Raw genomic sequence first — 26240 nt, forward strand, 5'->3', positions numbered from 1 at the left:
ATGTATTTTCTGCATCTATTAGGATGTTCGTATTATTTTATATTTTGGTCTTTTGATGTGGTATAGCCCATTTATATATTTTTGCTAAAATCTTTATATACACCTAAATAAATCTCAATTGATCATGTTATATGTTTATGTTTTACTGAGGATTTTCATGCCTTTGGGATTTTATTTTTGTTTTAGAGGATCAACAATTGCTATTCACATTGAATGTAAAGTTTTTTTGCAAGCTATGACAAATACACAAGTAACACAATTGCAGGGCTTCTTTGGTAAATCGTCTGCTTCATCATTTTTTCTGTGCAACTGCATCAGAACTGGAATGAGGTATTCTTTGTTGGTTCGGTCCATTCCTTACTTCTTGTAAGCCTGGTGTCAATGTACATCTAGAGTCCTCATGTTCTTCCTGCAACACGCATTTCTGTATTTCTCTGTGTATCTAAGGGGCATGCATCTTGAAGCATTTTTTATGGATGACCTTATGAATATTGATGGTGTTTTATGAGGCCACTCTCTCCTTGGTTACAAAACAGCATTCCTTTTCAACATTTTATCTGTGGGACACAAGGTAGAAGGAGAAAGTGTGAGGACTTCTGCTCGTCGCTACCCAGCTAGTAACATTTTTTTTTTCCTACTGCCCTTGCCTGGCTTTGAAGGCAGAATAATGCTCTGTTGCATAGGGTGGATTTGTAACTGTTTTCTTCTTTTCAGCTTTCGGAAGAGATTGAGGAGCTTGGCTTATTGGCTTTTAAATGTTTGTAGAACCCATCACCGAAGGAATTCTGCATTTTATCTCATTGCTGTGCTGGAGCCCTTACCTCTTAGGAAGGGATTGTCTTTCACCGAGAGTTCAGATTCATGCAGTTTTGTTGTTGAGTGTGTATGAGAAAAGGTCTCATGTAGCCTAGGGTGTCCACACCTGATTCCCTTCAAAAATAATGAAATAATAACTTTATTTAATAATTTAATGTAGTACTTTAGTGTATTTTATTTGGGTCCTTTTCTTATTGAGTTTATATAACACACATTGATAAAAATTTCATATCATTTCTAGGACAGCAAAGGGAATAATTCTGTGTCTAAAATTATGAGCTTTCTTTGGCACGGGGCTTTAATATTTTACACTTGTTGGGTTATTGTTAGTTTTCAGTAACATGAAGTCCATTTTTTTCTTAAGAGTGACTTTTTGTGTTTTTAAAACTCAGGAATTGGAACTTAACCAACTTAAATGACACCCTATGATGTATAAATCAAGTTATAGACTTCTAGGGACCAAATTTCATCCTAGACAAACCAGTATGAGGCCTGGTTGTAGAAGCAGCCAGAGTGTCATGTGGACCAGAGTGGGAAGTGTTCCACTTACAGGAGACATTTTGTTAAAACAAACAAACAAAAACCTATTTAAATGTATCTGTAAACCCATAGGATATAAATATTCCTTTAAATACAAATGCTGTTGTCCAAATTAATGTTTACTGCATTGAAATATATAATGTTATAGTACTGTCAAATCAAATTCAATGTCATAAAATAGGAAGCAGTAGGTCTAGAAGTATCAGCATTTGTGATGTTTGTTCCTTTTTATTTAGTTACTACTTCCAAACTGAAGCCCTGAGACGGATTGTATTGAGAGGAAGAGCACTTAGCTGGATAGTAGAGTCTGTCACCATAAACACTCCTCTGATGCTCACCTGTGCTCACTCTCTTCCTTGGTTGTTATGGTGCTGCACCAAAAAGGAATCTATTCCCCCTACCCCCAAGTTTGGAAATTAATCTGATCTCATTAATGTTTTTAAGCTACTCTCTCAATGTCCTGCTATTCTATATGTGCATTTTAATGTAACGTAATTTTAAATGTGTCTCCCTAATTTTGACCAATATATGTCATAATTTTTCTCTTGAGAATTAGCACATTTAAATTACTCCTAAGATACACTCACATTTTTAAACATGCCCATAATATTTAAAAATAACAGAACAAGTTTGGCTGATAACAAATCTATACATTATCCCAATCTGCTCCAAGCTCCTTCTGAATATGAATTAAATGCAAAGTTTCAGAAGGAAGAAACCGAGACACTTATTTCTCATTCTCACAAGTTATTACAAAAGTACCTCGTACAAGCAAGTCCTGTTTCCATTTTAAATTATGCAATTTTAAGTAGCTCTTCATACATAGAAAATTTACAAAATAAAGATACAACCCATATATCTCCATGGTGTCTGCTATTCTAAAACGGTGGGATGATTATTTAAAGGTGAGTGAGATGCTTAAAACTTCATAACCTAGAACAAGAGATAAACAAAAAGATAAGCAGCTGACAGAGGACCACTTAGAGCTAGGAGCTCAGTCTACTAATACTACTTTCAGTTAATAAACTCCAGACAGAAGCAGAAATTTTTAATTTAAGGCACAGAAACAAATCAAATGGCACAAAACAAATGTCATATAACCCAATTATTGAATACCGTAAGCAAACAGAAAGGTTGATGGGGCCGGGAATTGGCTCTGGCTTAAGTAAACACAGGAGGATTACACAAAGGGACGTTTATGGGCAAGTGATGAGCCCGCAGCATTAGAAGAAAAGAGCAGATTTTTAAAGTAAGCAATTGTTCAGCCATGAAATAATTTTACTAGTATCACAAACATTTAATTGACATTTTTTTCTTATAAAGACAATAAGCCTATAACACCTTCCTCTAATATAGTATTTGTCCTTCTGTGTGGATTTGCAATAAAGGTGGGAAACAACATTTCACACAACAAGGTCGAATCCTGTCCTGCTGTAATTAAGTAAGGATGTTGCTAAGGGCATGCTTCTGGAAGATGCCACAGTGGAGAATGTCTAGACATATCATGAGGTAAAAGAGGTTTCTGTAATTTTGCACATGTGCAGCAGAGGGCACTGACATAATTACAGGATTAAGTTCTGATGGGAGTAATTGCCTGTGGCTCTGGGACTCACAGGAAGCACTAAAACCGAAACTTTCTCATCCTCATCAATGAATAGTTTCCGCCTATCCAAATAGGGAAATTGTTTACATGAAATTTATTTAATTTTTATAGCTGAAGGGCCATAATAATAGAAAGTTAATGTTGATTATTCCCTAAAACAGCAACAACACAACAAGTGATCCCTGAACCTCAGAAACCAGCTTCCTCAGAAGGCCAGTATCACTCCATCAACCTTTCCCGACTCCTGGGTTCTCACAGAACTATACTCACCTAACTACACCCCTCCCAAAACAGCAGCTCAGAGACCAAAGGGTGGGAAAACTTCTGGCTATGTTAGCAGCTTTTTACGGTGCACCGAAGCAGTGGCTGGTTGTAATGATTTCCACAAGGTGATGGAAACCTTGACACAAGCAGAAAGAACAACAAATAGCTGCTATGAAAGAGTGAGAAAGTTACCCCCAAATCACACTCAAAAATGTTGTTTCATCACAAAGACGGGGAACAGATGGCCAGACAGTTTGTGGTCTCCACTTTCGAGGTAAAACGAACAGAACGATGCTCTCTTTATGTGAAGTGCGGCGCGTGTGGACTAAGGCAAATAACCATTTGCTTTATACCCGTGCTCTGCAGAAGGCAGATCATGGAGAGATGGTGGTCAAGGAAGTTAAGTGTCCAGGGGCTGGCCAGAACATGCTGGGGGATGGTCTGGTGTATTTTGATGCTAATTACTGCTTGCTGTCTCTGTGACCCACCTTTTGCTTAATTAAAAGCCATCCCACGTGGGCAGGGCAAAGGAGATAAGGTGGGACTAGGAGAGAGAGGAATCCTGGGAAAAAGAAGAAAGGATCTCAATGAGGTGGAAGGAGAGAGACCTGAGGAGAGGAGAGGAAGGCCGCCATGGGTTAGCTGGAGGAGAAGCACGTGGCCGGCGTGGATGGAGAATTCGGGCCAGATGAAAAACATGAACAAGTATTTGGGATTATGGATGGGAGGTAGCTTGATAAAAGTTATTGAAAGTAGATGGCATGGGATTGAGACAGGGATCCCATGCCTGTCCCACTATGGGAGGTAGTTTAGAGGATTGATATCTGTCCTGCCCCAGGTTAACCAAGGCAATTTTAAAATATAACAAGTGTCTGTGTCTTGATTGATTGCCAGCGGGCCTACAGGTAATACAGATAATTTAAAAACAATAAGCACACATGTTAATTTATGCAGAAGACAAATATGGGAAGGTCTGTGGAAACACAGGCATGCGTTCATGGGAACCAGAGAAGACCTGCACAGTGACATTTACTTTGGGTCTTACATGGCATGTAGACATTTTATCTACTGAAGGAGTAGAAGCTGAGATTTTCTTGTAAGATAGGAGTAACTCATGTCAAGGCTTCAAGGCATGCAAAGCTAATCAGCAAATGAGTGTTTCTAGCATTCAAAGAACACTCAACTGGAAACCACAATTCTGTATTCTGTGGGCAGTGATTATGCTGTAAAACTAGTTCACACTGGATATTTGAGCAATTTCAGAGAGAACTAAGCTTTGACTTTTAAAGGAGGACTTTGTTAGTCAGAGTCTTAAATTGTGGGTATGTGGGAGAAAGGGGGAGATTAGTTGGTTAGTTGCTAGGATTTTACTGAAGTAGGTTCCTACTTCAAGGAGCTAACAGGAGCTGGGAACTTGACAGCTTGTTTTGGAAAGAAGGTTGCTTTCAGCTTGAGAAATTTCTAATCAGATTGTGGTATCTTGGCCACAGAAACATATCATTTTATAACCAGAACGTGTAGATGTTGTGTCTTCTGGTCATTCTGTTAGTGGTCAAAATGTATTGTCAGAACAAGTGTCCTCAGAGGGGGCAAAGATTTATCTTGCACTTTAGACTCACTCCAGAGAGAATTACCCATACAGTGTTGACCTATGGAAAAACACCTCAGGGGCTAGGGAAATAGCTCGTTTGGTTAAAGTCCTTGCTTAACAATCATGGGATCTAAAATTCTGGCACCTATGTGAAACACAAGGCATAGTGGCATTCATATAGAATCAATGGGGACGTGATCCCTGGGGCTCTGTGGCCTTAGACAGTCTCACCAAATCAGTGAACCTCAGATGCTATCGAGAGACCATCTCAAGACAAGGCACAGGGCTTCTGGAGAATGACACTCAAGGCTGACTTCTGGCCTCCATGTGTAAATACACATACATGCATTTGTATGGACACAGCCCCCCAATTCTTTGAGACCTGAGAATCATATATTAGCTTTAAAACATGAAAGGAGAATGGCAAAGTGAAAGGTATACACGTCAGTTTATTTGCAAAGGTAACTCTAGTCATCTTAGTTCAACTCATGTAGCCGTACAAAACATAATTAACAAGGAATATGAATGCATTTCTTCTTTAATATTTTGATGCAATTCAAAGTGAGGCCCCTGAAAGTGACGGCTCAGGCTCTCCAAGCTTTCCAAATGCCTCCTTGTTCGCTGCGCCTGTATTATTTCACGCTTGTGTTGAGGATGACAGGCAGCAGATGGGTGTAAGAGAACTCCAGGCTTAAGCCTTCTTTTGGTGTGGCTCCATTTTGTTCTTGGGGGCTAGCTAACAGTAGCATGGTTCTCCTGGACATTGTTCCCATAGGCACCAGCTCTTTTTCCTGATGCTTTTAACTCTGGGGAAAGGGGCGGTCAAGGACCTAAAAACATAAATAAACCGGAAAAAAACCCACCCATAAATAAGTACATTTAAGTGTGTGGACAAAATGTAAGTTATTAGATAAAAGACAATGTATCAAAGTGTTGCTAACTTACATTTTTTACCAGTAAGAAGACGCTTTGATATTAGTTACCTGAATTCAAACTTGTTTGTGCCCAGATACATGTCTTAAAGCAGTAATAATTCCTGAGAATTGCCCACAAAAATCTCATGGATATGAAATATAACTTTATTTCTCAAAATGTAATTCTCCAAAACAACTAAAATGCAGACCATCAAATGGCTGCATATATAGTAATGTTTAAAACAGCATATTTGCAATGGCTGAAAGGCAAAAACCACCCAAGTGTCCATCCACAGGTAATGGATGGACAAAATATGCATATAGTCACAATGGAATAGCATTCAGCCTTTAAACTGAAGTCTTCTGCATGCTATTTGGGGGGCTAGGCAGTAGATTCTTTGATAGGCAGACAGAAAGAGATGGCTGTCTTGTTCCTTACCTATCTTACCTGGCAGCTTAAAACAATGGCTTGATAGTAACGCCCCCCCCAAGCCCCTCCACCCATGTCCGTAGTCAGTAGGGTCCTCTTGGATGGTGCACCAGTCAGGTCCCACAAGTTCAAGGCCAGACCTGGATGTGTTTACTACAAAGTTGTAGACCAATCAGCTTCGTTGTCTTTGTTCAAACAGACTAACCCTAAATTTGGGGAGGAAGACATTTCCAAAGAACCTTCAAGGTGGCTATCCTCAAGGAGAGACTGGGCTTCGATTTTTGGATGAGACCCCTCTCGGCTTTGAAGGTCTTTCTCTCTGTCTTTCCTCATGCCCCCCCCCACCCCAAGCTTTTTTTACAGACTGATTCTGTCTGCTGAATTGGAGAGCTATGCATCGTGTTAGCTTTTTACTGCCTTTGCATTCTTTGGTAGGCAGACCCTTAGTAGATAACACTATGGCATAAATAAATGTGGAAAATACTACTCTAAGTGAAATCCCCGATGCTCGAGTCAGCAGAGTGGCTTAGAAAGGGCAGGGCTCTCACATGGAGTTGAACAATGCGGATTCTTCAAGTCTGACTTCATGTTTGGTGAGACCATAAGCAGCTGTGTGTTGAACTACTGATCAGTGGGCATGGGCATGCACCTGTGAGGAAAGGGCGGCATTCTAGAAATAAGAAACCTAGCCCAAAAGGCACGTCCCATAAAAGTCTTCACTTACCAGGAGATTGGGACAGATGTGAGGACATTCTACTGAGACTCTAGGTAAGAGAAATATAGGAGATGGGGAAATAGAAGGACCCAGAGGGTCCTAGAAACCTACAAGAAGAACATTGTCATGGGTAGATCGGGGCCCAGAGCAGTCTGCTCAAACTATTGCACTAACCAAGGACAATACAATAGTAAACATCGAACCCCTACTCTGATCTACCCAATGGACAGCACATTCTCCACAGTTATGTGGAGAGCGGGGACTGGCTGAGACATGAACTCTGGTGCTCCATATTTGACCACCTCCTCTTGGTGGGGAGGCTTGATGGCATTCAAAGAAAGAATAAGCAGGCTACCAAGATGAGACTTGATAGCCTATGACCATACAGTGGGGGAGGAGGTCCCCCTTGGTCATAGACCTAGGGGAGGGGAATAGGGTGAAAGTGGGAGGGAGGAAGGAATGGGAGGATACAAGTGATGGGATAACAATTGATCTGTAATCTGAGTAAATTAATAAAATTAAAATTAAATTAAAAAAAGAAGAAGAAGGAAGAAATCTAAGCCTCAGAGACCAGAAGCAATGGCTCTGTGGTAAAAGGTAAGGCTGGGGGCCAGGCAATTCATTTTGGTTGTGACATAGAATATCTGAAACTAATAATTTTAAAACCCAGTTTTCCATCAGACAGCAGGCTTGATGTGAGTTTAAACAGTTTGGACTTTATTTAAATGATGGCAATAAGAGAGCACTGCCAGACCTGAGCGGCAGGGCAGTGTGCTGAGAGCTGTGCCTTCTCAAGCAAGAGCTGGCCTTAGCCCTTCAGATGGGTGAAATCAGGAAAGAGGTTGTTACTCTGTGAGAGTAAAGGAACCAGGGTAGAGCTAAAACAGATGGAAGGAAGGGTGAGTACTGACAGAGATTTCAGGCAAAAAAAGAGGGATGTGTGGGGTGAGTGAGGCACTCATAACTGTTTCTGATTCCTTTAGTGTGATGACTGAATGGAGGGTTTCCTTCTTATGGTAACAAATGGTGGAGAGATAATTTAGGCTTCTTTCCAAAAGCTATAATGATGAAGGATGGTCTTTATCTCTTTCCCTTTTGTTTCTAAGTTCCTGGGTTAAGAGTTTGGATAAGGGTCCTCAGGAACACAAGCTTAGAGCTCACCCATTTGCCTGTTGCTGTTTCCCCAGCACCGAGAAGGATGGCTGGCACGGGCACATAGCAGGCCTTCACTTACAAATGACTCATTTGTTCTTGAAATAACTGTAGGTGCAGGTTTCTCCATATTTAATAATGTCAGAGATTTTTAGCCAAAAAGGAACAAAAAGTCCTTGATTTCTTACTGAAAAGGAAATAAATCCAGTACACAGAGAAATTATGGAGTATAGATGTCCTGTGTGTACAGCGTATGTATGTGAGTAGGTGCACACAAATGTCTAAATATTAGTACACAAAAATGAGAAAGTAGTCAACACTCTTGCATGAATTATGCTTAGTATCTTTAAATAGATAAGTATATTTACTGATTCATTCATTTCTAATATTATGCAAGATATGGTGGCTATTTTCAAGGAAGACTGAGACTTGATTCTTATCCTCATCGAAGCCTTTGTTTAATTCAAAAGATTGGATTAAAGCATATAAAGTGTCTACGGTGTAGCAGGAGCATAAGGGGTGGGATCCCAAGTTCAGGAAAGGGAGATTAATGTGACCTACAGCCTGTATTCTATAAAAAATATAACAATATTTTCTATAAAAAAACATAAATAATAGCATCTGTATCAGATTTTTAGCTAGTCTAAAATAAGAAGACCAGACATAAAAATAATTTCACAACAATGAGGTAAATTTAATGCAAGACACTTAAATAACATCTCATTAATGTTTACAAAGAATTAATTATGTAGCTAATGTATATGGAGCATTTACAATGAAACATCGACAGCCTCTATACATTGCTTCCCTTGGTCCACATTTCCACAAAGTTTATTTTATTCTTAATTTAAGGTAATATTTTCTCCATCATATAATTTATAACTGATGAAACCATTCTTCAAATTCAGACATAAAATTCTGCCTATTTATTTTATAATTCTATTCTTTTTACATGTATAAATGTTTTTCCTGTATGCATGTCTCTGTACCACTCTGTCAGCTGCCAGCAGGGGCCACAAGAGAACTTCAGATCCTCTGGAACAGGAGATACACAATTATGAGCTACCATGTGGGATCTTGGAATGGAACACAGGGCTTCTGGAAGAACAGGCCCTGCTTGTAAGCTCTGAGTCATCTCTCCAGTCCCTGAAATCTTACCATCTTTAACCTACCACATCGATAGAAAAAATGGGTTAATAACATAACCTTTTGAATTTATGTATTTGCTGCAAAGCACCTCACTAGTTTGGGGTACAGATAATATCATTTATTTATTTATTTTTTCAAGACAGGGTTTCTCTGTGTAGCCTTGACTGTCCTGGACTCACTTTGTAGACCTGTCTGGCCTCGACTCACAGGGATCCTCCTGCCTTTGCCTCCCTGAGTGCTGGGATTACAGGTGTGCACCACCATGCCTAGCTCATTTATTCTCATAGTAAAAAGAAAACATTCAAGTTTTTATTGGTTCAACTCAATGAAGAAGATGTCTGTTTTTTGTTGTTGTTGTTGTTGTTGTTTTGTTTTGTTTTTGTTTTTTTGAGGGCTTTCCTTTTACAGTTCTAGTGTTTAGCAGCAAGAAGAAGTTCACTCTAATTCAATAAGCATTCTAGTAGACTTCTGAATCTCCTAGGGATTTTAAAGTTTCCAGTTCCTAGCTTTCATCATCTCTCTTACAGTCTTATGTGATGCTGCACAGTTACATGCAGCTTTGTCATCTGTAGTGACAGTAGAACTCCTCCTGGTAGCGCTTTGCCCAGGTCACAGCCAACCTCTCTGTGGTGCATGCTGTGCCAAGTGCAATTGCGCTTGAACCTGGAAGTAAACACCTCTTCCTTTCACATTTAATTGCATCAGCTATGCCCACACAGATCTTGAGTAATGGAAGTCAGTCAGAACTCCTAGTGTCAGCTACATGCTGTGGCCTGAGTGGCCTGTGTTGCTCAAGCACTTTCATCATTGGTTTGGCAGAAATGAAGATGTCCTAAAAAGACATCGCATCTCTAAAGCCGTCTTCTCAGACCATCAAAACAACAGACTCCAAACAAATGAGAATTTTTTCTAGGAATCGTTTTCTGGGAGATGAAAAAGTCACCAGCCAGAGGGGAGCTTGTCTCCAGGAAAGATGTCACACAGTTCTAGTAACAGTTCCGACTCTACTTCCTAAAGGTCTTGATTGGGTTAGTTTTCTCTGCTGGTTAAAGAATTATAAGGGAGGAAAAACCTCAGACACAGCAGACAGATTTAGAGATACCCACAGCACCAGCACATAGGGAGACCTTCTGCACAGCACAGGGGTGACCTGGGAGCCTGAAGTGTGTCCTCTATTGGAGAGGTAGGAGTGTTGAGGGTCTTCCAGAAGTTCTTTTCCCCTAAAAGAGACAGAGTCACTGATAGGCCCACAACTTTGGGTAAAAGTGTTGTGGTTCAGGCCTGGCCTTGAATGTGTTGGATTGGTCTTCTGGCAGAGGGTTGCTCTTGGTGGGAGAAAAAGCCTGCCTCAAAAATTAAAAAAAAAAAAAAGAGGCCACGACTTGGGGGCGGGGGGCAGGGGTAATGCACAAGAAGGGTTGGAGGGAGAGAGGGCTTTGATGAGTCATTGACTGTGTGAATACTTACAAGATGGTTTTTGTGCATTGCACAAGTGGAAATGCCTGGCATGTTCATTCACATCATCCTTCTGTCCAGGCTGTATTAGGCTCAGAGCAATGGACCATTTAAAGCCCAACAGTGCATGAGTATCACACCATATTCATGAATTCGGAATCTCTGGAGATGGGATCTGAGAATCTTTATTTTAAAGACACCTTAAGCTGATTCTAATCCACACCTTTGGTTTAAAGCCTCAAGCCAACACTTTTGTCATTTTAATTAAGTCTTTGGTTATAGTTGCATTCTTAAGTGATTGCCACAAGAGCATATTTCTAGAAAGACCTAGGTCACTCTAGAGACCTTACTTCACATTTGTATTGTTTATACATCACAAAACTTGTTCCCCAGGGCTGTGCGTGGTTGACCTTGATTGTCTACTTGACTGGCTGCAGTATCAACCGAAAGGCAACCTGGGAACACCTGTGGTGGACTGTCCTGATTACGTTCACTGAAATGGGAGAAGTCATGCTAGCTGCAGCAGCACTTTCAGGTGGCAGCCAAGACTAAAGAGGTCCGAGGAAAAAGTTTTGTTTTGTTTTGTTTTGTTTTCATCTGCTTGCCTTTGGCTCTGGATGGTGAGTTCATCTATCCTGTTGTTTCCACTGGCAAATGCTGCTGCTTCTGCCACCATTCACTGATCCCAGGACCCAGATGCTTCAGGCTTCCAGCTCACACTAAAGACCTGTGGCTCTTCAGGAACTCTCCAGGCTCTCAGCATCAGATCAGGACTGCTGGGGCCTCTAGCCTCACAGCCTAAGCTGCATTGGTTCTCAGTCTCTCCAGTGTGAAGATGCCCACTGTTAGACTACCAGCCCATATTGTATAAGCCAGCGTAATAAAATTCCTTTGAATATATATTCATCCCATTAGATCTAATTCTCCAGAGAACTGTCTTTGTTAGTCTTTTATTGCTGTGATTAAACCATCATGGCCAAGGCAACCTATGAAGGGAAGCAGGTAGCTTGGGGCTCATGGTTTCAGAGGATGAGTGTCCGAGACCATCATGGTGGAGAGCAGGGCAGGAGGCAGGCAGTGTCACACACCCAGCCACTCCCGGATGGTGGATGCAGAGTGACATTGGAGCAGTAGCTGAGAGCTTACATCTTGATCTGCAAGCGTGGGGCAGAGAGGGAACTAACTAGGCATGGCGTGGGCTTTTGAATCCCCAAATCCCACTCCCAGGGGCACATCTCCTCTAACAAGGTCACACCTCCTAAGTTTCCCAAACAGTTCCACCAGCTGGGAACCACAGATTCGGACAGGAGCAGCATAAGGGGGCCCTTCCAATCCAAAACAACATGGGGACACTAACTAATACACTTGTCACATGGATATTTGAGCTCCTTTGAGGTTCAAGGGTAGCAGACATTTTCTGAGAAATAATTTATGTGGATTTCAGCTCTCACAATCTATCAAGCACCACAACACTCAGATCTTACCCACATTCACAACACACTTTCCTTGCTTTCTGATGGCCTTTCGATAGTTGTCTGCGTGGTCAGTCTTTTGTCATCATAATAAAATATCCGACAGAGTCTAAACTTATGAGAAAATGGATCTACTTACTTTCAGACACATTGCCGCAATACTTGTATTAAGTCAGGCTTGGTGAGTGTCTTCTTGCCTTGGTCACATCATGATGGACAGCATTGACTGGAGACACAATCATACCACGATCAGGAAGGCAAAGGCTTAGGTGCCATAGTGCTTCTGAACATGGGAGCCAAATGGACCTAAAGGCTTTCCACTACCTCTGAATTATTCACCATGACAATAAGCTCATACCAAGGACCTCTAACATACAGCCATTTGGGAAATATCCCAGGACTAGTTACACTAGATCTATTTATTTATTTATTTTAGTGTTCTCCCCTCCATAAAAATATTCTCTACTCATTGCAAAGGGATTGTCCACTGAAGTAAGATATAATTAACTACCATGATAGTGTCTGGTTACTGCTGAAGACATGGGAAAGAACTTCTGTGGCTTATAGAAAGGGAAATGACAGAAATCTATCAAGTGTTTCCTGTGGTTGAACATATGACAAATATAATGGAGATGCATAAAAAATATAGACACATTTTCTTCTCCTAAGAGCTTACAATCTACTTTAGAGATATTTAAGAAGTACACATATGTGAAAATTTTTAAATGATTATAAAATCATTAAAAAATGCAAAATAGAAAGCAGATGCAGATGCAATTTGAAAGCATATCACCGTGGGATCTATAATGTTTAGGCTATCAAGAAACAGTGATGTGTCAGGGAGGTAGGCAGCACGAAGAGTAAAGTGGTTACCATGAGAGGGTAATGAGTGAGTTTGGTTCCCAAAACCCATATAAAAAGGAGACAGAAAGAACAAGATGTTGGGTAAGCAGGGAGGTGGGGATGATCTGGAAGGATTTAGAGGAGGGGAAAATATGATCAAAAGATAAGGTGTGAAAAAAATTAGATAAACATTTTTTAAAGAATCTGGGCATAGTGGTGAGCTCTTGTCAGATGGACTCCCGCCAGCAGGTTTATTCTACATAGTTCTAGGCCAAAAGATGGATGGTGTCTGAGGAATAACCCCCAAGGTTGTCATCTGCTCTCCCCATGCATGCACACACACACACCTGCCTGTATCCGTACACAGAAGTGTGCCTGAATACACATGAGCATGCATGTATGCATGTGTACACAATAACGTTTTTAAAAAGAAACTGTTTGGTGAGAAAGGCAGAGCTGATGAAGTAAATGCATTTCCTTTGGTGTTCATTGGAGAGTTTCTGGTTATAAGCTATATATGGTTTGGATATGAAATAACTCATTGGGTCAGGTGCTGAACACTTAGTCCTCAGACGGTGGTACTATTTTTGAAGGTAGTCGAAACATTAGTATGTACAGCCTACCTGGAGGAAGGAAATCAATGGGTACATGTCAGTACACTGTCATCCTGAGCACATGGCACCATGATGTGAGTTCCAAGAGGCTTGGGCAGGCCCGTCCCTCTAAGTTTGCTGTTTGTAACCCACATGGACTATCTGTTGTGCTAGCTCCACTCACTGTAGGTGGCTCTTAATAATCCCATATTACTGGCATTACATCCATCCCTGGCCTTAAGCCTTCCTTTGAAATCTTTATGGACACCACCGTAACCCAGTAACTCTTGCCTGGAAAACCAGCATTCCATGGAAAACTTGAGCATTGACTTCTCAGTGGTTGGATAGCCAAGATCAATAAACCATAGGTAAACAATTCCCTAAGTGGCCCTGTGCTAATGGTTCCACTTAAGAGTTATTTTCTTTTCAAGGAAAAGTCTTTCAAATGCATTTATTTTTTATACCTTCAAGCCAAGGACGGATGCAGTCTAGCCAGTTCCTACGGTGCTCTGAAGTCATCTTTCTTCTTGTCCCAATGCAGAGTACCCAGTGCAAACCTCTTCACGACCATGACTTCTTTAGCCCAGATTTTACATGTTTTAAACAAATTACAATTTTTTCAAGTCTTTCTGTTTTGCTTGTTGCTCTCCATTTTCACTGTAATGGTTGTCAAAAGCAGCTAGCAAGAAAGTATGTCAGATCCTGGATGGATCTAGAGTGTCTTGCAGACATGGGTTTAATGTCTATTTTCCGGGTCTTTCTTTGGCCCCGCTCTTCCTTTCTATGCCTCTGGTCCTTCTTTTTGGAGTGGCAATATTTACTCTCTGTCACTGATATTGCTTTTTATTTTACAGCTAAAAGATCAAGCCTCAGAGAAGACTTTCAATTTGCACTTTTATTGTTTTTTGTTTTTTTAAAACTATGATAGAAATAAGACTTTGAAAACTCTTGGGCATGGACTGAATGAATTTTACATTATGAGATATCATAAGCTTTGAGCAACAAGAGGAAATATTATGGTGTGGATAGGAAGAGGCCCACAAGTTCATGTGTTGAAGATTTGGTTCTCAGTTGCTCTATGGGTGCAGGTAATGGTGCTATTACTCTGCTATAAAACTCCCTTCTTTGGGCAAAGGAGTAATCACTACTAGGCACTGTACTCACTTTCAAACAGAAAACTGTGTGTGTATGTGTGTGTGTGTGTGTGTGTGTGTGTGTGTGTGTGTGTGTATGTGTTAGAGACAGGAGGCTCTATTATATAGACAGAATAGGTAAACATCATTGAGAAAGAAACATCAAACTAGAACTGTGGCAGCGGAGGAAGGATTTCATGTTTTGGGTAAAACCAGGGAGGTCATATAGACAGAAGAATTGGAATATTTTTGTGAGATTGCCATAGGGGTACAAAATTCTCAGTTATAGTACCAGGACCATGGTTTACCATTGCATGCATCAGGGAGGAAGAAGGACAAATGTGGATAAGGCAGTAAAAGAGGGTGTCACCTCCTTCCTCTGTGTTAAAATGAAGAATGGAAACCACGTGACTCTGTGTTGTGGAACTGACTACCTTTTCCAGAGATCCTGGAGTTGTATTCTGACCAGTGCTGATGAAGTATTCTGCTAAAAGTTATTCAAATGTAAAGCACGCATACTGTCCTTTACTCCAGGATAACATCCATTCTGGGAGCTGGACTTCAATGGACACCATTTTAGAAAAATCCTCCAGTTAGGAAAAAGTCCAATTAGGACAGAGTGTATGCCTTAGGTTCTTGGAGATGAAAGTCAACCTGGAATTCTGTTGTCATAGGGGCGTGCCTTGAAGTACAGGGGACTTGCTTGGGACGAATGAGATGATGGTGCAGTCTCAAGACTTATCAGTAACAGTACAAACATAACTGTAACAATAGTAAGTGTAGAAGAAAGAGTTGTTTGGATTTCCTGTTGCTAACTCCTGGTTTGTGCTTTATCCACACCAGATTGGCACAGTATGCATGCTCCTGAGGCCATCAGCACAGTCTAGTGTGCATCTCTCTTACAATGCTCAGAATATTAGGGTGTTTCCCTAGTGTAGGGGTTATCACGCTCACCTCACAATGCTCAGAATATACACAAGTCATTTTGATTTACATTTTAAGGGTATAACAAGTACTAAAAAAATTAAGGAAAATTTAGCTTGGTACAGTGGTGCACATTTTTAGTCCCAGCATTTCAGAGGTAAAGGAAGACTGATAGCTATAAACTCAAGGCCAACCTGGTCTACATTGCAGACTGGTCAGGGCTAAACAATGAGACCATATCTAAAGAGTGATTTATCATTTGGAAGACTGTTAAATTCTATTGATTAAATAAAGATGGCAGTACATTTGTAAGATGAAAATTTTAAAAAGAAATCAACAGAAACGTCAACTCTCTATTTTCTGCCAATATTTCAGCTGTCCCATGAGATGGAGATGGGAAGAGAATTGTGTATCTCCCTAGTCTAATATACTTCATCAACAATGGAAACTATTGTGATGAAGAACAGATATCACCACTTTTAATTGTTTGAATTCATAACTGATTAGAAAAACACTGTAGACTGCTTTGGCCATCCTTAATCAGGCAGTAGGACAGCTTTTTAACATGTCTTTCTGAGATACCTATGCAAATACTGAGCATTTTATGTATTTCCTTTGTTTTAGTAAATAACCATCCAAAATATGCATGATTCCCTTTTAACAGATTGTCAGTAAAGAACTCTGGCAGTGTAGCAGTAGCCCTACCAACAACAGTAACAAAATCATTCTAATTAAAAGTGGTCCTGTCTGGTTAGAAGGTGGCCTCTTCAGTCTCCATTGCTCAGCTTGAGTCATTCCAATATCCTTCCAGGAGCCTACCCTGTCATAGGTCTCCAGCCTGTGTCAGAGATGCCCAGGCCACAGTGTCTCTCCTCCCTGCAAGCCCTGTGTCCTCTTGCCCCGACTCTCCACATTAGATCCCTACCTTCATTTCCTTTAGCACGTCCTCTCCTACCCTAGTCCTTCTCCTCAAGCTCTTCCTCTGTCTATTCTATTTCCGCTTGTCAGTGAGATTCATGCAGCCTCCTTTGTGCCCTCCTTGTTACTCAGCTTCTTTGGGTCTGTGAATTGTAGTATGGTTATCCCGTACTATACGGCTAATACCTGCTTATAAGTGAGTACATACTATGTGTGTCTTTCTGGGTCTGGGTTACCTCAATCAGGATGATCTTTTCTAGTTCCATTCATCTGGCTGCAAATTTTATGATTTCCTTGTTTTTAATAACTGTGTGAACGAACCACAGTTTTTTCTTTTTTTAAGCCATTCTTAAGTTGAGGGACATCTAGGTTATTTTCAGCTTCTGTTCACTACAAATAAAGCTGCTGTGAACACAGTTGAGCAAACGTCTTTGTATGTTAGAGCATCTTTTGTGTATATTCCCAGGAGTGGTATAGCTGGGTCTTGACGTAGAGCTATTTCCAATTTTTGAGAAACCTCAAGATTGATTTCCAAAGTGGTTGTACAAGTTTGCACTCCCAACAAGAGTAGAGGAATGTTCCCCTTTCTCCACATCCTTGCTAACGTGTGTTGTCACTTGAGTTATTGCTCTTAACCATTCTGATGGGTGTAAAAAGGAATCTCAGAGTCCCATTGATTTGCATTTTTTGATGACTAATGATGTTAAGTATTTCTTTAAGTGCTTCTTGGCCATTTAGGATTCCTCTGTTGAGAATTCTCTGTTTAGCTCTGCACCCCATTTTTAAATTATATTATTTATTTTGTTGGTGTTTAAGAGGTCACCCTCTAACCAGACAGGATTTCTAGTACAGGGAGGGGAACACCAACCCACCCGCAAAAACTTCGACCCCAATTTACCATACCTACAGGATGTACAGGGATAAAGAAAGAGCAGAGACTGTGGGAATGGCCAACTAATGTCTGGCCACACAATGCAAGAGAGCCAACCCCTGACACTATTAAAGACACTCTGCTATGCTTGCACACAGGAGCCAAGCATAGCTGTCCTCTGAGAGGCCCCGCCCAGCAACAGATGGCTGGGACTCAGCCAAACACTGGGCGGCACTGAAAGCCTTGTGGAAGAGTGGGAGCGAGTGAGGATAGAAAGACCTGGAGAGAACAGGAGCTCCACAAGAAGACCAACAGAGTTCACTAATCTGGGCCCAGGGGAGCTTGTGTAGACTGAAACACCAATCAAGGACCATGTATGGACCGGACCTAGGCCCCCTACACATATGTACTCCATGGGCAGTTTGGTCTTCATGTGGATCCTCTAGTAAGGGAGCAGGGGCTGTCTCTGACAAGGACTTTCTTGCAAACTTTTAGATCACTTCCCCCTGATGGGCTCTTTTGCCAGGCCACCAAGGTAGAGGATTAGCACAGTCCTGATGTGACTTGACCTGCTGGGCAAGTGGGGGGTGGGGGGTATGAGGAAGGGGCAGCTGCCTTTTCTGAGGGGTAGGGAAAAGGAGATGAGGAAGAGAGGAAGGGAGGGTGGGGCCTGGAGAAGAGGAGGGAGGGGGCTATGATAGGGATGTAAAGTGAATAAACAAATTAATAATAATAATAAAAAAGGTCAAGTAGCCAGGCATGTGGCCCAGGCCTGTAATAAGTGCTAACTCTTGGGAGGCTGAGGCCAGAGGTTTGTGAGTTTGAAACTACATTCTGAGACACTATCTCAAGACAAACAAACAAAACAAAACAATTAATAACAACAACAAATTCATAAATTGAAACAAAAACAAAGCATAAAGGGCTTGAAGAGATAATTCTAAGAAGATAAGCAACTATCCAAACCCATTCAGCTATATTTAATGCCACTAATTACTGGAAACAAACAAACAAACAAAACCCCAAACAAGACAAAATCACACACATAACAAGCAGTGTGCTGGTCATAAAAAAATAAAAGCAATAACACAAAGAAAACAAAATATAAGTCCTGGCAGAGACGGTGAGAAATTGGAGCCCTAATACATCACCGAAGGGAATGGAAAATGGTACAAGCATAGCAAACTGGGCAGGTCTTTAAAGTTAACTATCAAATCACCAGAAGCTCCAGAGATTTCACTTGCAAGGAATTAAATGTGGAGTTTCTTGCAAAATCCTACACGCAAATGTTCATAGCCTTTTTATCCATGATAGGTAAAAGATGGAGACAATGTAAACAGCCACTGCCTGATGAGAAGATAAAGAAAATGAGGCTTATCCACACAATAGACTATTATTCATTTATTAAAAGAGACTAAGAGGTTGGATGGTTGCATCTTCAGTTAAGAGCACTACCCAGGATGGTTCACAACTACCCATAACTCTATTACAAGTGTCTAACACCCTTTTCTGACTTGTGTGGGCATCGGGCACACATGTGGTACACACACGCACACACACACACTCACACATCAAATAAAATAAAATAAATGTTTTAAAAGAATAATGTATTGATATATGCTACAACATGGTGGAATCTTGAAAACATATTAAGTAAAAACTGACATAAAAGTTTACATATTATAAGGTTCCATTCTTAAATATTTAAAACAGAAAAATGCACAGAAATTAGTAATTGGTTGGGGTTGGTAGGAAGGAATAATGGGAAATGACAATGGGTACAGGGTTCTGACTTGCTGTGATAGCAGGGTTCTGGGACTAGACTCTGGGGCTTTTTAGCTATTAGGTGGATGGCAATATAATGGTATTTAACGGTTAGTTGTAACCACTGAAAAATGGCATGTGGTAAATTTTATGTTAGATGTATATTGACATAATACAAATCTTACAAAAGTACTGCCTCTTCAAAGATACAGATTCAAGATATTATTCTTTTGGAGAACCTATGTATCTATTTATCCTGCATCTATCTATCTTTCTATCTATCCATCCATCTATATATCTACCCATGTACAAATAGCCATCTACATTGTATCTATATCTATCTATATATATTCATATTGCATCCATCTGTCTGTCTGTCAACTGATTGAGATACTGCATTGAACATACTAGAAAACATAATAGAAAAGATTTCATTGCCTTTTCAAAGAATCTTTCTAGGACCAAATGAAATGAACAAATAAGAAATAACCAGTGGGGTGCACTCACATGTATTTGACACCATACATGTAAATTACATGTTTAGAATGCCCAGTGATAATGCCATTGATTTATTATAAATTTTTAGAACTAAGGCTTCATTTCTACTAACCACAGTGACCAAAAGGCATTGGTTTAAATGGATTTAAACTCTAGCCTCCCTAATATCAGACATAGAATACTGTGAGAATTACAATGACCTTTGAAGTTTTAGTTTCTTTACTAGTACATTGCAGATAACATCTAATTTAACATAAGATAATAAATGAATTTATATTTGAAAATTATCATTGAACTCAGCAAAAGTTAAGTATTCAATATGGTAGCTCTTTGTAAGACAAGTTTATATGTACTTTTTTGGGTATGTGTATGTATGTATTCATGTGTGTGCAGAAAGTGTGTTTAAGTACTTATGTGTGTGGAGGCCTGAGGTCTTGTGTCTCCAATCACTCTCTATCTCCTTTTTTGAGACAGGGTCTCTCAAAGAACTTGGAACTTGCTGATTCGCCTAGGCTAGAGAGTCCCAAGAGTCTCCTGGTCTCTTTCTCCTACATTCTGGGATTGCAGGCTTGTCAACATCATGGTGGCTGGCTTTTCAAAAATGTCGGTTCCGAGGGCTTGAACTCAGGTGTTCATGCTTTCACAGCAAGCCCTTCACCATCTGAGCCATGGCTCCTAATTCCACATGTACTGTAAAAAACTGTAATTCTTTAATATACTTCCACAAGGCTTTCGCCTTGGGTGGGAAGGAAGACTGGAGGCTGCCTTCTGGCATGCCGATTAAATTCTGGCACAGATGATTTGAAAATGGTCACATCACGGTGGGTGTCTCAATACAGACTTCAAATCTCTTCCAAGTATTCTGTAAACTGTTCTGGACAAAACAAAAAAGAGTAATTGCATCTTTCTGCGGAACTCAGTTCAGCATGCAGGCCTTTACTAAGTTTAGCAGTAGGGAGGAAGTGCTTTAAGGATAAAGAAAGGTTATTGCGCATTTGAAGTTTGCAACAAAGCGAGTAAGAAAAGCCCGAGACTAAAAGAGAAAAGTAAGTAAGTCGGTCTCATTTCTTTCATCACACTCCATCGCTGACTTTAGATCTGTCCAAGGACACCAAGCTGTTGGGCCTTGTAGGACAAACTCGCTCTGATATCCAGCCAAGGGATAAAGAAATTGACATAAAGACTCAAAGGAAACCATGACTCTTGCAAAACAAAAGACAAAGGGTGTAGGAAGGATCATAATTCAAGTGGGGAAGCCTGTTCGATAGTCCCAGCTCAGCACAAGGCTTTCCGCGTCTCCTTGACTTCAGTCGGCTGGATGTCAACCTCGCGTAAGGCGGCGTTGCCAAGGGGTGTGAAGAAAACACTTAACTCTAAAACCTATTCCCTGATCCTCAAGGAGCTTACAACAGCGTTGGAGAGATTAGCGGGGTAACTCACACTTGAGGGCGGTCAATGAAACGTGAAAAAACGAGTTGGCAGAAGCCTTGGAGGAGGAGGAATTCACAGCTCGGGATCACTGGGGGAATTGTCAGGAAGGCTTTAAGAGGAGGGATGGAAAGTAGGCCCTCGGTGGAGCTTTAGGGGGGCGGGGAACCCAGGCACTTCGGACTCGGGACAGTGGAGAAACCAGCAAACCATTTGTTGGGGGAGCCTCCCGCCCCCATCCCGCTCCGCACCCCCAGCCCGGCGCGCACGCGCAGCACGAGCCGGCGGGAAAGCCGACTGGGACCCGCGAGCGCGGGACAAGGCGGGAAAAGCTCGGCGCATGCGTAGTAGGCCGGCAGGCCGGGCTCTTCGGGATGGGGGGCGGGGGGGAAGGAAGGTGGAGTTTTCTAGCGGGAACTTGACCCGTTAGGCGCCGCGGCCATGGCGGCTCGCTTGCCGTCCTCCCCGCCGGCCCCGACCACCACGGCGCGGCGGTCCAGTCGCCGGTCGCCGTGCGTCGGGCGCGGAGCCGACGTGCACTCCGTGCGCAGGGTGGCCTCGGGTCTGGAGGGCGCCGCGAGGGTGGCCGCCGCCTTCGCGGATAAAAGCGACTTCCTCTGGAGGGGCGAGGAAGGGTCAGGGGCCCGGCCAGGGCCGGGGCGGGCTCCAGTGGCCGGCGCGGCCGCGGCCTCCCGGCGAGCCGATGGCCTCTCCGTGGTGGTGGAGGCGAAGGAGCCGCAGACGCAGCTGCTGGAGGAAGAGCTGAGCAGCCTCAAGGAGGAGCTGGCCCTGTGTCAGGTATCAGGACTGGCCGCCGCCGCCGCTGGCCTTCCCTGCCGCCGCCGCCGCTCGGGCTCAAGCTCGCCGCCCGGGCACCTCCCTCGGGAGCCCTCCCGGGATGCGCCCTCCAGGCTCCAAGCCCGGGCTCTACCCACCCTCCGCCTGGGCGGCAGGCTCTGCTCCTCTGCAGAGCCCGCTTTCGTTTTTGATAGATGCTCTCCAGACGCGCCTTCCTCAAAGCCCAAGTTCCTGGTGGTACCTAGTGCCCACGAGTGTAGTGCATTCATCAGGACCGTGCCACGAACGTAAAATTCACTGATAGAAGTAGACTGCTGTTTACGCTTCAAACCCACACGTACCCTTGTTCTGCCCTTGTTAAACTAAAGTTCCAAACACAATCACAGTTTTTAGAAAGCCCCGGGGCCGGGAGACTTCACAAGTAGGATGTTGCACAGTCGTTTATTAACTTAGAGTGATCCCATAGACCATGAGTGGGAACTACTTTCATGTGAGCTCGGAAGTTGTCAAATCAGTTGCACTCAAGTTACTTCATTACTTTTCAGATTATTTTAGGGTTTGTGGATGGTAAAGTGATCTTGCCTGCCCTTCAGTATAGAGAATTTTTTTTTAATTGATTTTGGTTTGCCTTCTTACCGCCATCTCCTTAAATTTGTCCGAACCTTATATAGAGTTAGGGAAAAAATGTTGAGAATTCATTCAGTTAATTCAGGTCTCTAAAAAAAAAAAAAAAAAAAAAAAAAAAATCGCTATATTTAAGAGACACTAATTAGGAACTGCCAACACCAAGAGACAGCTTTGCCAGCAGTATGATCAGTTTAAATTAGTAAAACAATAAAACTCATTCTCCTACAGTATGCTTTGTTGGGTTTTCTTGCCCCGTTTTATAGGTCTTTGCTGTAAAAACAAGAGAATCTTGCTTAGCTTGACTGTATCTTTGGTTAAATAGATTGAGGTGCAGTTATTTAACTGCCCCCTTTTTATTTTCCTATTTTCTATTCACTGGCAAAAGAGCAAAGAGACAAATAAAGGGTAGCAACAAACTAAAGCATTTTGTCCTCGGTAAACCTCACTTTTGGGGAAGTTAAAGATGTGTGTTTATGCTAAAGGCTTTTGTTAAAGTAACAATCTAAGACACTGCCCACATTTTCTACACTGTCCCTCTGCTCTACTCCTGTATTTATGGCCTTAAAGATGTGGCTTCCCGTATGGCATTCGCCTTTGTGATCTTGGGCGTGCCTGAACTGGGATATGATTGCAATACTTGAGGCAGATGTAGGAAATACAAATGGTCCTAATTAGCTTAGAATGGCAATTCTTGAGATTTGAGAATATTAATAGTTAGATGATCTGAGAAATGCGATTGGCAGTATCACCAGGATTAGAGTCAAATCATATTCCTGCTCCTAGGGAGAGTAGGGAAAAATAAACTTGTTTTGTAGCAAAGGTAAACATTTAGATTTTTCATATGAATTTTACTTGTTATTCACCCATAAATCACAGCACCTGGGAATATATAGTATGACAATTTTGTTAGAAACTGCAACTCATAGTAAGAAATTCATTTTATATATCAGATTACATGAAACATACATAGGTATAGAACATGTGTAGGTATATACAGTTCAGAGATTACTTACCATGGGTATGTGTGTCAGTGCCCCTAATATTTAACTTACGTGGTTATACGTGATCTGTGAAGAAGTTTGGGTGATTCCACGTATGGTTCTTGGAGCACCTCCCAAAAGACACATGTAGAAAACAATTGTTTCCTCCTCATGTGAGCATTGGATTATGTTACCAAGTTATGCATTTTCTTTTTCATGCACCCCCAGGTTAGCAAGGAAACTGCGTATAATAGTCAGCTGCAGGAAAGGCAGATTAGGTGGAGTGAAAAGCTCTCTATTGTATTTACGGAGGGGAAGAGTAGCTTCTAAATGTATTTTCCTAAGATATTTTCAAGAAATTTTCACTTATTTTATTTGTTTACCTATTAATTCTATTACATCTTTTAAGATTATATCCTATTTGTGACAAAATGCAGAAGAGTGGGTGTCTATGCCCATTCGTAAAGATTTGTAGACTAGCAGATGAAACAGGATGTTGGGGGAAGGAGTTGTAGCAGCCAACAACATTTTCTAACTATAATTCAGTTTTGAATGAAGATTATTTAGGACATTTAAATGTTAATTACCAAATTTAACGATAAACTTTTTGAAAGCATATGGAATTGAAAATCAGAATATTTGACCAGATAACTAAATTGTGTTTTATAAGTACTGTGTATTTAGCTATGCTAAAGCCCTGTCCAGTATTAAAAACAGAAAACCAGAAAGATTTGAGAATGCATTTTGGAGTTGGGTTCCTCTCATAGTAAGAAGCTGTATCTAATAGACTCATGTTCTTGTTTAATGGCTGATAGTGGAAGGGCCCAGAGCTCTGTGGGTAGGACCATCTCTACGCTGGTGTTCTTGGGTCTTCTAGGAAAGCAGGCTGAGCAAGCAAGTAAGCAGTATTCCTTCACAGCCTCTGCTTCAGTTCCTGCCTCCAGGTTCCTGCCAGCTTGAATTCCTGCCTTGTTTTTCTTTAGTGATGGGTTGTGGCCATAAGTATAAGCTAAATAAATCATTTCCTCCCCAAAGTTGCTTTTGGTCATGGTGTTTTTACTACAGCAATAGAAAGCAAACTAGGACAGCTGGCAAGATGACTTAGTGAGCAAGATTCCCAGAATCTGCTTGAATCCCAGATCCCACAGTGGAAGGAGAGAACCAGCTCCTAAAAGTTGTCCTTGATTTTCATATACACATTGTGGGAAGAGCATGTCCATTCATATTCATTCCCCCCGCCCCCACACATACACACTAAAGAATGAAATAGGACAAAGGGTTAACAGAGTTATGTGTTTTTTGATGAAAACAGCAGCTTTTTTTGAGGAGGGATATTTAAGTAATGCCTTGAATTAAGTTTGGGAATAATCTATAGGAAAATGGTATAGTATGTCCAAAGGCTCTAGTTCAAGCACAGCAAGGAAGTCAGCCTGAAGATCGGGAAGCATGAGAGACATCATGGAGAAGTGTGTGTGAGACCAGGTCACATGGACTTGTAGAGTTTTGATGAAGAGTTGGAATTATTTGTTCAATCTACTGGGACTCCATTGGAATTTTGACTAGAAGCCCCTTGTAGAGATACCAGCAGGACTTTGGATTGATACAGACTAGGGTGAGAGTAGTGAGACTAGGGATAATTTTTACAGATAAGGTCTTCTGCTGTATAGAAAGTATGGAGAAAATTTCTGACATGCACAAGGGCAAGCTAATGAAAGAGTAATGGATCCAGAGTTTTATTTCAGACAAGTAAGATTTAAGATGTCCCGTTGGGCGTTCATTTGGAACTGCCAAGTAGACGGTTGGCAATACAAGTCTGAAGAGTAGATAAAATATAGGAAGGTTGATTGGTAAAACTATGGTACTCATATAAAATAAAGTAGGTCATTGGCTTTTAGCTTTGAATGCCCCTCAGAGCTTTCGAAGAATTCTGATAGTTGGATCTTATCTGAGACCAGTTCATCTAAACCTCTAGGTCATTTGTTTTAAAGGTCTCAAAAATGGTTTCTATCAATCAGAATCAACAATAACTTCTGTATCCAATATGTCTGAACCTGTCACATGGATTTGGCAGTGTAGAAAAGATCATGGAAAATGATGTTATCATGTGGTGTAGGGGGAAATTTATTTTGCATGTGTAATCTTCTTTTGTGAGACATCTGTTTAGAACGTCTACTTTTTAAATTAACCTGTTATTTTTTAACTGAAGCTTTCTAAGAATTCTTTGTATATTTTGGATACAAATCTTTTATCAGATATGTCTTTTATAAAGAATTTCTTTCAATTACTGGTCTTTTTTTCTTATTATATATTTTTAATTTTTACATATACATTTATATTATTACACATATACACAATAAACTGCCTATAGCAAGAAGAACCATGACATAATCAGGAATTACATAAATGTTACCACTGGTCTTTTTGGTCTTTTCATTTTTAAAAAATATTTTTACTAATTCTTTGAGAGTATTATACAGTCTACTTCCATCATATTCACCCTATTCCTCCCCTTCTCCTAAATCCATTCCACCTCTTTAGCTCTTCCTCTCCATCTCCACCACATTTGAGTCCAGCTTATGCTGTCCCTTTATTCCCATGTGTGGGCCCATGCACTGGACCCTGGTTGACCTTCCAGGGCCCACACGCTTAAAGAAAACTAACTTTCCCTCCCCCAGAAGCCATCAGCTTTCTGCAGCTTCTCAGAAAGGGGCAGGGCCTCCTGAGTCTCTTTTCCCTGGGAAGGAATTCTTATTTATTGGAAG

The 26240-nt window shown here is 41.2% G+C and overlaps 1 protein-coding gene across 2 annotated transcripts in view; it reads left to right on the top strand.

Moving 5' to 3' along the window:
- The first annotated feature begins 21514 nt into the window (after positions 1 to 21514).
- Positions 21515 to 26240, top strand: part of Cntln (centlein) — a 273121-nt gene continuing 268395 nt past the window's right edge. For both annotated transcript variants that reach the window (XM_051163969.1, XM_051163971.1), the window contains exon 1: positions 21515 to 21871. In XM_051163969.1, coding sequence (XP_051019926.1) covers positions 21515 to 21871 — 357 coding nt within the window. The remainder of the gene's footprint in view (positions 21872 to 26240) is intronic.

The sequence above is a fragment of the Acomys russatus genome, chromosome 2 (genome assembly GCF_903995435.1).
Source record: "Acomys russatus chromosome 2, mAcoRus1.1, whole genome shotgun sequence".
NCBI lineage: Eukaryota > Metazoa > Chordata > Mammalia > Rodentia > Muridae > Acomys > Acomys russatus.